Source organism: Propithecus coquereli, unplaced genomic scaffold, assembly GCF_000956105.1.
Source record: "Propithecus coquereli isolate 6110/MARCELLA unplaced genomic scaffold, Pcoq_1.0 Scaffold215, whole genome shotgun sequence".
NCBI lineage: Eukaryota > Metazoa > Chordata > Mammalia > Primates > Indriidae > Propithecus > Propithecus coquereli.
The window spans coordinates 2,735,096-2,747,777 of NW_012146634.1; the positions used below are offsets into that span (position 1 = coordinate 2,735,096).

General features: G+C 37.9%; 2 protein-coding genes across 4 annotated transcripts in view; one reads left to right on the forward strand and one right to left on the reverse strand.

Moving 5' to 3' along the window:
- The window catches only part of CSDE1 (cold shock domain containing E1, RNA-binding), a 50,914-nt gene extending 41,015 nt beyond the window's left edge, over positions 1-9,899 (reverse strand). For all 3 annotated transcript variants that reach the window (XM_012644614.1, XM_012644613.1, XM_012644616.1), the window contains exons 1-2: positions 9,774-9,899; positions 1,708-2,092 (exon numbers count right to left, since the gene is read on the reverse strand). The gene's annotated coding sequence lies outside the window, so the exon portion shown is untranslated. The remainder of the gene's footprint in view (positions 1-1,707; positions 2,093-9,773) is intronic.
- The window catches only part of SYCP1 (synaptonemal complex protein 1), a 281,813-nt gene continuing 278,252 nt past the window's right edge, over positions 9,122-12,682 (forward strand). Inside the window, exons 1-3 of the mRNA XM_012644589.1 lie at positions 9,122-9,220; positions 9,316-9,581; positions 9,729-9,897. Of these exons, the coding sequence (XP_012500043.1) occupies positions 9,122-9,220; positions 9,316-9,581; positions 9,729-9,897 (534 nt within the window). The remainder of the gene's footprint in view (positions 9,221-9,315; positions 9,582-9,728; positions 9,898-12,682) is intronic.

Here is a 12,682-nt window from a genome sequence, read left to right on the forward strand (position 1 = left end):
CTATTACACAATCCTTCAATAAATTGGAAATGAAGGCCTAAATGCTTTTTGAAATGGTGATGAAGCTTTTGTAAGTGAACCTATTTTCATTCCTCATTCTATTTGACCTCTGCAGCATTTTAAAAAAGGTTTACCACAAACTTCTCGAAATTATCTTCTTTGTCACTTCTTCCCGACTTCTATTTCTCTGAACATTCTCTTCATTGGTGCTTCTTCCTTTATTACTTACAAACTTATGACTCCTTTCTGAATTCCTTTATTTCTACCCATTTTAGAAAATCTGGAAACTAAAGATTAAAAAGAAAAATTGCTCTTCATAATCCTACCCCCAAAGGTAACCACTGTTTAAACATTCCATACTAGCATATTTTCAACTTCAGATTACTATGTAATGAACACAACAGATTTCCAGTGTATTTTAATTTCAGTGAGTTCCTACCCAAACTTCCCTATTCCTCTGAACAGAGGTTTCTACCTTGGACAACTGGATAGAGAGAGTCTGTTCTCTCCAGGCTTACCTTCACATTCGACTGGTCTCCAAGTCCTCACTTCTACTATTAGCATACCTAGTATCTACCTTTTTCTCCACCTGTACCCTAGCTTTTATCTTCCTTATGCTCTATATCCATTTTTTAACAGCTCTTCCCTTCCTCAGCCTATCCCTCAAAAGTGTCACCATTTGTCTTTTAAGGACACACTTCTGAATGTAATAGTACTTTAAAATATGAAGCAATAAAGCTATTTTACTTTTGGCGAAATAAAATTCATTGAGTCCTTGCTCATAACCAACAACGGCTCTCCTATAAAGTAAAAAATATTGGGCTCTTTAGAATCTGATTCCAGCAAGTCTTCCTTTCGTTACCCTCCCCATCCAACAAAACTGTATTCTCTGTTCATGATGGACTTATTTCAATATATACCATGTGCTTTCAGGTCTCCCTGAATCTACTAAATCTGTCACCTCTATACTTCCACCAAGGACTCTTCTCCCTCTTAAAGTGCTACTCACCTTCAAACATCCCTTATCTGTAGGCTTTCTTTACCATTTTCCTTCCCTTCCCTTCAAGGGAACTGCTCCTTCAGTTATATTCTTAGCACTTTATAAATACCTCTCTTTCAGCTTATATTAAAACTATGATATTTTCTAATAAATTGTTCTAAACCCCAATTCCATTAGTATCTTATTCATTATTTTATTTCAGCACTAGTAATGCCTAACAATACAGTAAGCATGTCAACCATCCATACACAAATATGCACCGTACGCCAGCCAGTGGCAAGCATATAGGTGCTGGATATAAAGCAAGGTTCTTCCTTCAAGAACCTAACACTGGAGAAGGCAGTACCAAATATCACCTAGGTTTCAAAGATCCCTGTACAAAGACTGCAATGGGTATTCTTATCTGAAACCTTAATTTCTAAATAGTACAGATGAAGCTTCTCTTTCTAAGAGACCAACAAATCAAAAGAGACCAGTATGTATTAATATAATCTTATATGAAAAATCCCAGTTTGGGCCATAAATATTGTCCCCGTCTAACAAGAGACAATAACTTAATCTAGTGTTGATATTTTTATACTATATAGTTAAGAATAGAGAAGTTGTTTTATAAATACCTTTAGAAGAGAACAGATTAAGATTTTATAATTACAAAATCCAGAATTATAGAATTGATTCTTAACAGTAACAGGAAACTACAAACATACCTCGCAGTGATAACCAAATATTGCACTTTCAGTAGTATTTGCTGATTCTTCTTTTTCAGCACACGTTTCAAAGGATGAAAGTTGCTAGTATTAAAAAAAAGCGAGAGAAAATGATCTACCAAGCTAATAAAGAATACAACTGCTGCTGCACCGGGCAATCTCACAGTACAGCACTGAAGAAAACAAAGACTACTAGCAGCGTTGGGAAGTGCTCTTTCAAAGCTGTTGAGTAGGCACAAACTTCTTGTTTCAGATCAAGTGTTGTGTCTTCAACTTAAGTGTACTCTTCTTTGGTCTTGTTGGTTGTTACGAGGTTTGTTCCTTGCCTGATCTGAACTTGAAGCAGCAGTTTCAGGTGGTAAAGTCTGTTCTGTTACACTTCATACTAGAGATAAAAAAAAAAAAAAAAAATGAAGACATTAAGTATAACATATATAAAAGAATCAGGGATTGAGGGTGGGAAGAAGGACAAACTCATTAATTTAGAATCACTAGTCAAGCAAATAATATGCAGGAAACTTGGAAGCACATTCATTTGATGTCATCTGAGTACTCTCTCAAGTACTAACAACTACCTCCTTTGGTATCACACACCAAATTATTCCATAGTCCTTACTGACCTTCCACCCCCAAATAAGCTCAAAGTTATACAGCATATTTAATGGAATACAAACATTTTATAAGCATCTAGCACTGTGTCAGATTCTGTGGAAAATATAAAAGAAGTTTCTGCTGCCAGAGTGTTCACAATCTTATTGAGGAGAGTTACACACGGACAAAAACCAGAATACAGGACAAAATGCCAAAAATTAATTTATTCAAACTAATATCTGGGTATCTACTATATCACATACTATACTAGAAATACTACTTATTGTTTATTCGCCACTGTATGTGCATCAAAGCAACATGGTGAACACAGAGAAAGCTTTTAAAGGGTGGAATTTAAACTGAATCTGGAAAATTAGGCAGAATTTTAGAAGAAAACAGCTGAGTAGTCTAGGTATGAACTGTCACAAAAGCCAGAATATGCCACTAAATTCTAAGTTCATTGGGAGCAGGGACCATGTATTATATGATTTTCTAAGCCTGGCTTCAAGTGAAGTTTTCTGCATGAATGACTGTGGCAACAAGTGTGGCTTGTTTCAGAGGATATCAGTAGGCCAGCCTGGCTAAAACAGAGGTCTGAGTTAAAGTGAAATGGGATATGTGGCGTAACAGGTGTAGTGGGGCCAGATTATGAAGCATTTCAACTTGATGTAACAGGAAACAGAGAGCCTTAGTTTTTGATCAAAGTGGTATCAAGTCCTGAAATCCTATGGGAAATGACTTAGTGAAGGAAAACAAATCTCATTTGAGCTATTATAGTAAGTAGATGAGAAATGTCTATATAACAGAAGAAAAACATTTATAAATATCAATGCTTTATATTAGCTGTAAAAGGAATGATCATTTTGCACTGACTCAAATGTTAGCAAAATGGTGCTCTTAACTAAAATGATTTATATGGGGAGAAGAAAAAGGTGGACATGCTGATAGACGGATATTTGACAAACATCAGAAATAAGGACTATCAAGTGAGAGACGTCAGAGCTGGTGAATAGCTTAGACTAGAAAAGCTCAATTCCAGTCACTGATACTAGTCAATATACCATGGACAAATTATTTAACCTCTGTAGATTTGTTTACTCATATGCAAGATGAAAACTCAGTAATAGCTTATCTGGCCATTTTCTACATCTAACATCCCATGACTTTATACTGTTACTTCAAATATCAATCAAATGTTACACTTGTCTGATCTTTCAACTTTACTGAGATCACTCTCCTATTACCCAGACTAGTTATGTCTTACAGCAATGGTTTTCAAATCACTTGAGAAGCATTAAAAAATACTTATGCCAGCTGGGCACAGTGGCTCATACCTGTAATCCTACACTCTGGGAGGCCAAGGTGGGAGGCTTGCTTGAGACCAGGAGTTCAAGACCAGCCTGAGCAAGGAGAAGCCCCCCAACAAGCTCTACAAAAACAGAAAAAATTATCGGGCATAGTGGCATGCACCTGTAGTCCCAGGTACTTGGGAGGGTGAGGCAGAAGAATCGCTTGAGCCTGGGAGTTTGAGGTTGCAGTGACCTGTCATGATGCCAGTGCACTCTACCCTGAGCAAGACTCTGTTACAACCAGCACCACCACCTTTCACCCAGTCTCCACTCAGAGTAATGTAACTGGCTTGAGGTACAGCCACTTCTTTAATATGCTGATTCTTCCCTCTCCTTCTCCATACCCAGTGTTACAAACTGTATAAATTATTTCCTTCGAGATATCTTTTGTATCCATCTGTTGTCCTAAAAGACATTATTTTAGCCCAGGTATCTAATACATTCACCAATTTCCAGTGTTCACCCTTTCCATTTTCTGTCATATAACACCACCAGACTGATGCTATCAAAAATTCCAATTTCACCTCATTTCCCCTGTCTAAAATCTTTAGTTATTTTTCCAGCACCCTAGATGGGAGCTTCTTAATCTTGGCTACCCATCCAATGCTAATACCTGAGCAATCTTAAAAAATCTCACACATAGATTCTAAATTTAACTACGTAATAGGTTAGGTCCCAGGCACTGGTATATTTTTTTAATCCCCCTACCCCTAAAGATGTTCTCTGACTTGCAGCTAGGATTAAGAACCACTATTCAAGGTGACTCTATTCTACCTTTCCATCTTTACTTTCTACTACTTTCCAGTTCTTCTAGATACATCTACTCCTTTCCCTAATCCTTAAATACAGCTCTTGGGAGATTCCTGAATTCTAGCCTTCTTTGCTCATATGGGTCTTCCCTACAAAAAAATACAATTTTTCTATCTTCAAGGTGACAAAAAAGCCTTTTTTGACCATTCTAGCAGACACTCATTACCTTGTTCATTTCCACTAAGTGGGGCATTAGCGTTCACTGCCTGCATCAATGCTTTTGGTATTAAATCATTTCTGTACTTTGTTCACTTCATGTTTATGTATCTTGTTCCTTAAGTTTATTTCTTTATGACAGTCCCCTTTAGGACCTAACTCAGTGCTGCTATAGAAACCACAGCAGAAACTAATATTTAGTAAATGGTTGTTAATCCATAATACGTTAAGAGGACACAATTCAAGTGTAGACAGTTCTACCAATTTTAACTGTATAAAGGGCTTACTTATCCAATCAAGAAATAACAGTATCTTCTTTTAGAAATACAGACTTTGTATAATGATTTTACCTTAATAACTTAGGTCTATTTATGAACCCAAGGAACTCAAGATTAAGGACAAGGCTATGTATATGGGGAAAAACTTATCTTGAAAAACTTTAACTGGATTAACTCAATCTAGAGTGTATTAAATTAAGAACTGTCAAGTTTGTCTTGCAGTAACACAAATATTGAGACTTCCAGAATCTAAAATATGGAATATTGCAGGGCCAGTCCTGGGTACTGATGAGGCCCTTATTACGATCTAGTAAAGCTCAAATGAACCTACCAACAATCATGAATAATTGAGAGTGGCTAAATTAGTGTCTTCACAGTTATGAGATTTCTATAGTTAACTAAATGTTTTTCAATCAAATTAAAACTTACTGAAGGACTCCAAGGTACTGATCAGGCATTTTAATAAAATTGGTTAACCACTCAAGCCAGGATTAACATTCATTGGTGGTATTGACAACTTCTTTTGCCTTAACTCTCTGCAGTTAGGAGCATTTCTCCCCTCATCTCCCCAAAAGCCAGAAACTTAAGTCATATGAAACATAGGGTACTAATCAAAAAACTAGGCAACAATTTAAACACGGATCTGAGAGACTCCCTGACGGCTAAGTAATCAACTTCTTTTTTCCTTTGCTCAGCATGGAAACAGTGTCATTATTATCACCTATTATATTGTTTCAGGAGTTAAAGTTAATTCCTTTACTTGAACTGAATCCAATGGTTATTCCCTACATCACTTGTTTTAAAATTATCACCACCTGTTTTATTATTTACTACCTCAGTTCACTGCTTTATCTATCTCAAAGGCCTAGAAGAACCCAGGCACACTGTAAGCACTAAATTAATACTAATACATGTTAAACTAATACATTCATGTGGTAAGTAAACCATCTAAAATGTATCACACTATCTAGCATTATCATTTTGACAAATTATTTTCAAAGTATGTACAGCACTCACTTGGGGGAGAATGTTAATGAAAGGCTAAACTAGTTGATAAAAATCTCCCCACCTAACTTCTCTAGGGGAGTACCTTCTTCCTTAAGAGGAAAAACAAAAACCCAAATGGGTAGCTCAGGATTGAAAAGGTTCTCTGTTGTCTGACATTTCACAAAGTGCCATTCTTAAATAATTTTTCAGTGGAGGTGCGGGGAAGTTGATTATGAATAATATTCTTGCCTTAACTTCACAGTTCATATTTCTTTATACATTAACTAAAGTTCAAGAATGGCACATTTTGCTATAACTTGTATAACGGAAGTGCCTAATAGGTTTTATTGCACTTTTATTTTGGGATCTAAGGTAAATGATAAAGTGTAGATAATTAACCAACTTAAAACAATCTAAGTCATCACATGTTGAATGCAAACAAAAGAAAATCAAATTGATGAAACTATCTTTTTGTACATGCTTAGCAGTAACAGTTGTGCTAGGCTGTTAATTTTAAGTATCTCAGTAGCTGTTCAGGTAATTATCTATCACTTAACTGCTTACAGAAGCACTAATACTTTCAAGTAGGACAAATGCCAGTGTGAGATGCTGCTGAAGAAATGCTCCAGACACATCAGAGAACAACACAGACCAGCACTGTCCAACAGAAAGATTGTGGTAAACCACATATATAATTTTCTATTTTTTTTTCTTTTTATTTTTTCTTACTACTCACTGAGCACACCAAGTGAACATTTTCTCAGAACCATAAAGTCAAAAGAACAGATGAAATTAATTTTAATTAAATGTCTTACTGAACTGATTATATCCAAAATGTTATTACTGTCCACAGGTAATCGATCTAAAAAACTGACATTTTTACATTCCTGGAAATCCTATGTAGTTTTATTAAACAATCACAGCACATTTCAATTCACACTAGTCACACTTCAAGTGTACAATAGCCACATGTGGCTAAAAAGTAGGCAATATCTAGCATAGACCTGGCCACAGCAGAATCTTATAGTTACTAAACTGGAGAAGGAAAAGTGCAAATAACTAACTGGTTACGCACTGGCCTTAGTTTTAAACAAATGGATAGCCTACATGTGCAATGTGAGGAAACTGCTGATCAACCTGTTTTCAACTACACACTGATATTTTTACCTCAGCATAAAAGGAGATGTTAGATATGAGAAAAGTTTTGTTTTTAACTAGGTACTCACACATGCAAGTGGGAAACATTCTAATATCAAGACAAAGGAATTTTTAAAATCCTGAATGGGCACAAGGGATTTAACTGCAAGTCATTCTCACCACAGCAGTTTCACCACTTAAGACAGTCTAGCTATCAAGCCTTACAAAACAGAACTATAATCTTTCTAGCTGTAATGTTATATTATGGAAAATCCTGAAAGTTTTAATAGCTCTCCATAAGACAGTTTGAGCCCAAGATATCAAAGTGGTTTCCTCTTTGTTTTTTGAAAAGACAAAGCTAAGAAAGCACATCAATTCTGTTTATTTAACAAGACTTTTACTTTGTTTTGTAATACAGTCATAAAATTTAACTCCTCAAAAATCTGCCCAAAAGGAATCTCCATGTTTCAACTATCCTGTTGAAAGTATGGCTCTCATATAATGGGAATGTACTTAACGCCATTGAATTGTACACTTAAAAAACGTTAAAACAGTCAATTTTACGTGATGTATATTTTAGCACGATTTAAAACAAAAAAGGATGGACAGACACCATGTGTTTTTACATGGGAGGGAGGGAAATGGGTGAGATAAAGCAAGACTGCATGTCATCTTTCACATTCTCAATTTTCATTTGCTAGGAATTTACCAGAATTTTCAACCACACTCTTCAAAGGTCACACTTGTTAAGTCAGAACTTATTTACAAAAAAGGAAAACCTATCTTCTGTGCCTCAAATACTTTACTTTTCAACTCAGCTGCTATAAATACTCATCTCGATGGTAAACATCCAGAGCAGCTGCAAAACCACTCAAACTACTACCACCTTTTTATTTCGTCCTAGGGCTAAAAAGAAACAAGTTTGAATATTTATCTAGGTTTTAGGACTCAGGTACATGTCTATTCAAGTACATAAACTCCCTCCTTAACCCGCACTAAGGATACTCATCATTGGTCAGTACCAAAAGAACACTAAGGGATGTATTATACTGACTTTCATTGTAATATTGAGAATCTCTGCCTTCCAGTAACTCGAAAATTACTCAGCGTTTTGGTATAGAATAGCTTATATTAGTGGGCTATAATTTGGGACTTACGGTTTTAACACCTTGACTGACACACTAGAAAATAAAAATTTTTCCTTGGGGTCATGGTGTTTTATTATGAAAATAGAATAAAATCTTCGAAAACAAAATGATCCTTTCTAATTTAATGAAAAATTTATTTTTTATTATTTTCTGTGAGTTACATGCAATTTGAAAAATAGTTCTCGCGGCTCACAAGGTGAAGAGATGTGTGAATTACATATGCTTCGCGAGGTCCAGGGCTCAAAACTAGCTTGAGTTAAATACAACTCGGATGGCAGTTAATGTGTTAAACAGTAGGTTGATAGCTCTGGCTAAGAATTGCTAATTCATACCAGCCTGATAAAAATTTAAGTCTCTCAAAAGAAACAGATTTAATTACCACAGTGCCTTTGAGCATCCCCTCTCTTTCCTGTTTAAAAAGCACCACATTCTTTCACTCATTTAAGGTGCAAAATGGGAAAATTAACTAGCCCAACAACGTTAAAACAAAAAATATTTTTTCCTTTGGCATAGTGAAGCCCGTTTAGGGACCGTTCTGGCCTCACCTGTGAGCAGCCATCTGGGCGTCTAAGGGAAAATCTTAAGGCAAAAGAACCCGTGGCACTACCATTTCATACTGATAAAACATCGGATGGTAAAAACGTCGAACATGTCTCTGACTGAAGGCTCTAAAAAACTAACCCTACATACAATGACGAAGCCAAGCAGTTCATTGCACAATGTGGGTCAGCCGCTTGCACCATGAGAGCCAGAGGAGGTGGCAGGGAGGACACCGAGTTCTCACAGCGCACGCCCTTTCCCTAAGATAGAGGGGTGAGAGCCACATGCCTGAACGATTAGGAGCTGGTTTCCTTTCTCAAGAAGCCGAAGGGTGGCGAGAGAGGAAGGCTGGGTGTTGAGACCTAAGCTCTAGACGACTGGAAATAAGGATGCCAACACTGCCGCGCTACTGTGCCAGATGTGGCTAGGGAAAGGAGATGTCACCAAGCACTTCCCCTGTACGGAGCGGGGTCTCAGTCGATACACAAAGAAGGCGCCACTGCCGCACTGCGCTCTGGTACTCGTAGTCAGATCCCCAAGCAGGTGACAGTCAGGAAACTATAGGGTCCCGAGTCACAGTAGGCCCCTCTCCTCTGTCTCTGGCTCTTCCAGCCTCACACAAAGGACCGCGCCACCACCCCCTCGCCCCGCCCGCCGGGACTTGTAGTTCCCGTTCCCCCCGCCAAGCCACAAAGGAGGAAGCGGCCAGACTACAGCTCCCAGCAGCCTCCGCGTCCGAGCCCCGCACCCTCTGCCTCCATCTTGGCTGCGGTCGGCGCCTCCATTTTCGCTCCCTCCCCCCACTTTAGTCACCACCACCACCACTACCACCACGCGCCCCGCTGGTCTCAACTCCTCGCTTCAGTCTGCGGCCTAACGTGAGGCCCAGACGGTTGAACACGGGACGGATGAAAAAGCCCGAGGTAGGGACTCAGGGTACGCTCTTTCCTATCCGGAGCTCTGGGGGTGCCCACCTTGACTCAGAAGTCTTTCCCGTTAGTCTTGGTCTTCTCATCCGCCCTTAGTTTGGCCTCTTGCTACCCCCATTTGGACCCTGAGGTCGTACTCACCCCAACAGCTCAGCGCCCCCTCTCCAGCGCCGCCATAAGCAGCACGGCCCGGTACGTAGGAATAAATCTCGCTTCTCTCGCGAGAGTTCCGGGCTCCGAGCGCGTGCACGGGAAGCGGGGCGGGGTAGGGGGGGAGAGTGTACTTCTAATACGTTTGCGCACTGGGGCTGAGTGACGCCAATCAGGCGCTGCGCTTAACCACAATCAAGATGGTGGCTATGTTCTTCTACATTCACTCCCGGGTGTGCTGCGGAAAAGAATTCTCGATGTTTGCTGACTCTGCTGGGACGCTAGGGGTGGGGTGCGTTTGGCTTCAGGCGTCGCTAGTCTTTGCAAGTGTGAATATGCTTTAGGCAGCGAGACTGGGATAAACCAGAATTGAGGGCGAACAATTCTGAGGGTATATCCAGGAATGTCATAAAAATAATTTCTTTTCCCAGCAATAATCCAGAAGTCCTCACACCTCAATTTCTTCTCACTCACAGTGCGAGCATTCTTTCTTATGTCTACTACATTAGACTGGAATTTCATTAGTATAAAGTCAGGTTTTTAGCAATGTAATTGGGAAATCTAAGTGAGACATTTGTCTTCCACAAATGATAGTCTTCCACAAATGATATAGCTTGCAACAGATGGATAAGAGTCAGCAGAGCTGCATAATCGCTAACAAAAAACAAAACACCCCCAAATTCCTTCAATTGACCTTTCTGGTTACCAGAAGATAATCGTAGTAATACCAGGTAATCAAAGAGGCTGAATCGGTAATTAAAAGGTTGCATTCATGAAGGGCAAAGGGATGATTCATCCAATGGAGGAAGAGAAAAGGAGGGAAATGGTTAATTCTGGCCACCTTAAAGTTCAATGGGTTATTTCCTATAAAAAAATAGAGCATGCTCCTCTGGTGAAAGGAATGCTTTTCACAGATTCAGTGGCTCTCTCATATGACAGTATTGGATAAATAATACACACTCTCCTGAGAACTCTCCTACTTTTCGCTTCGAATACATTTATTCAGCGTCCCATATGTGTAATCCCTAGGAAGTACACAGTTGTAAAGAAAAACGGACATGGTCCTGTCCTCAAGGAACTTTCAGTCTAGTATCATTAAATGATCTCAAAAACAAATCTAAACATACACATTGGAATAAGTGCAATGAAGGAAAGATGCACAGAATTAAGATAATATATAACCTCCTATTCTGAGCAAATCACTTTGAATTCTATGAGGAGGCAGTATCCTATTTTTGTTCAAAAATTTTCTCTCCACCTCTGTTGCTGTTGGTCCAGTCCCATGCATACCACCTATCAAACAATAGAGCATGCTCCTCTGGTGAAAGGAAAGCAAAGCTGCGTCTTTTGCTCTCTTTGATGCCTTCCCACGCTTTCCTAAGCACAGACAGTTGCTTCACTTTCAATGCTTTCATAGCTCACTCTGTTGTAATTATTAGTTTTTACTAGCTAGTGTAAGGATAGAGCCTCTGACATTCTTCTTTGCAACCCTGTTTCCTGATAATGCCCAGCCTAGACAACTGTTAAAAGCTTATTGAATGAATAGCACTGGACAACAGTATGAGAAGTTGTTAGAAATTGGAATGTTCTGCTGGGAAAGTACAGCATGTAAATATTTCAAACCAATTGTTTTGTTTCCTTGGCCCAGTTCTTAAATTGAGATCCCTTCTTCCCTCAATACATCTAGTCTGAATATTCTAATCTAATGTTACAGAAAAACTGCCTCGGGCTCTTGCACTAGATACAAGGTCATATGAAGCTGGGCTAAAAGTAGAATTAGATCTAAGAGCACACATTCTCAAATTTCAGAGCAATGGGAAATGTAAAAAATAATAGTCTCACTAAATTCTATCAACACAATGCCTATTAATAAAGGATAAAATCTTGATTTCTGCCATTAGTCTTAGCTTCTAAAGATCGTCTTAAACCACAGGATCATTTCATCATACTCATTCTGAATATATCCCAATTGCCTTTAAATTTCTCTTTGATCCAAAATTAGTAACAAGTTACATTTAGCACAAAATGCAAATATGTAAAAACTCAGAAATATACATTTTAGCTTCTAATGCATTAAAGAAAGTAACAGGTGGACTTATTTAAATCACTAGTTAAAATGATTTACTTTTTCTACAAGTATAACCCATAAATAGAGGTAAATTCCATTTTTAGAAGATCACTACATTTTAAGGCAATGATTTTTTTAGATGAATTTTGAAGTCAAATAAAAAACTGAAAAATATAGTTATCTTTTTATTTTTTTTAAACCAAAGTTAAAGCAGAAACTTGTGAAATCACTTGGAAAACCATCTCCTATACAACAGGGTAGTCATGGATTTTGGGAAGATAGTCTATTTAGGAACAACCATCAGGAAAAAAAATTGGATACATTATTTTTGGTTATTCATCATACTTATTTTTCTACTCTAAGAAACAAATAGACAATGAAATCGATTATGGTTGTGTTTTTTTCTCTATAATTATAAATAAGCACATTATCTCTGGAATCTATTTGAGAATCAACAGTAAGCATCTCTTACATTTTGTTTTTTAATTTAAGAAGTTTATTTGAGCAGACTGATTCATGAATTGGGCAACTCCAGACCTCATGGGGTTAGAGGCTCTCCCCTTACATGTTTATAAGATTTTCTTGAGCAGTGGTGGATGAGATTTTTGTCAGTTATTTGTCAAATGGGGAAAATCAGGTCAAGGTAGAGCTTTTTAAAAATACTAAATACAGCTAAATTCAGTCAAGACTTTAAGGACTGATTTTATTCTAACATTATGTACTTCCTATTTAGGAAAGTTAGAGGACTTTCTTTTACAAAAATTGTGGTAATAGTGGATGGTAAAAGGGTCCACATTCAAGGTTTCAGAACATAAAAATACATCTAAAGTGA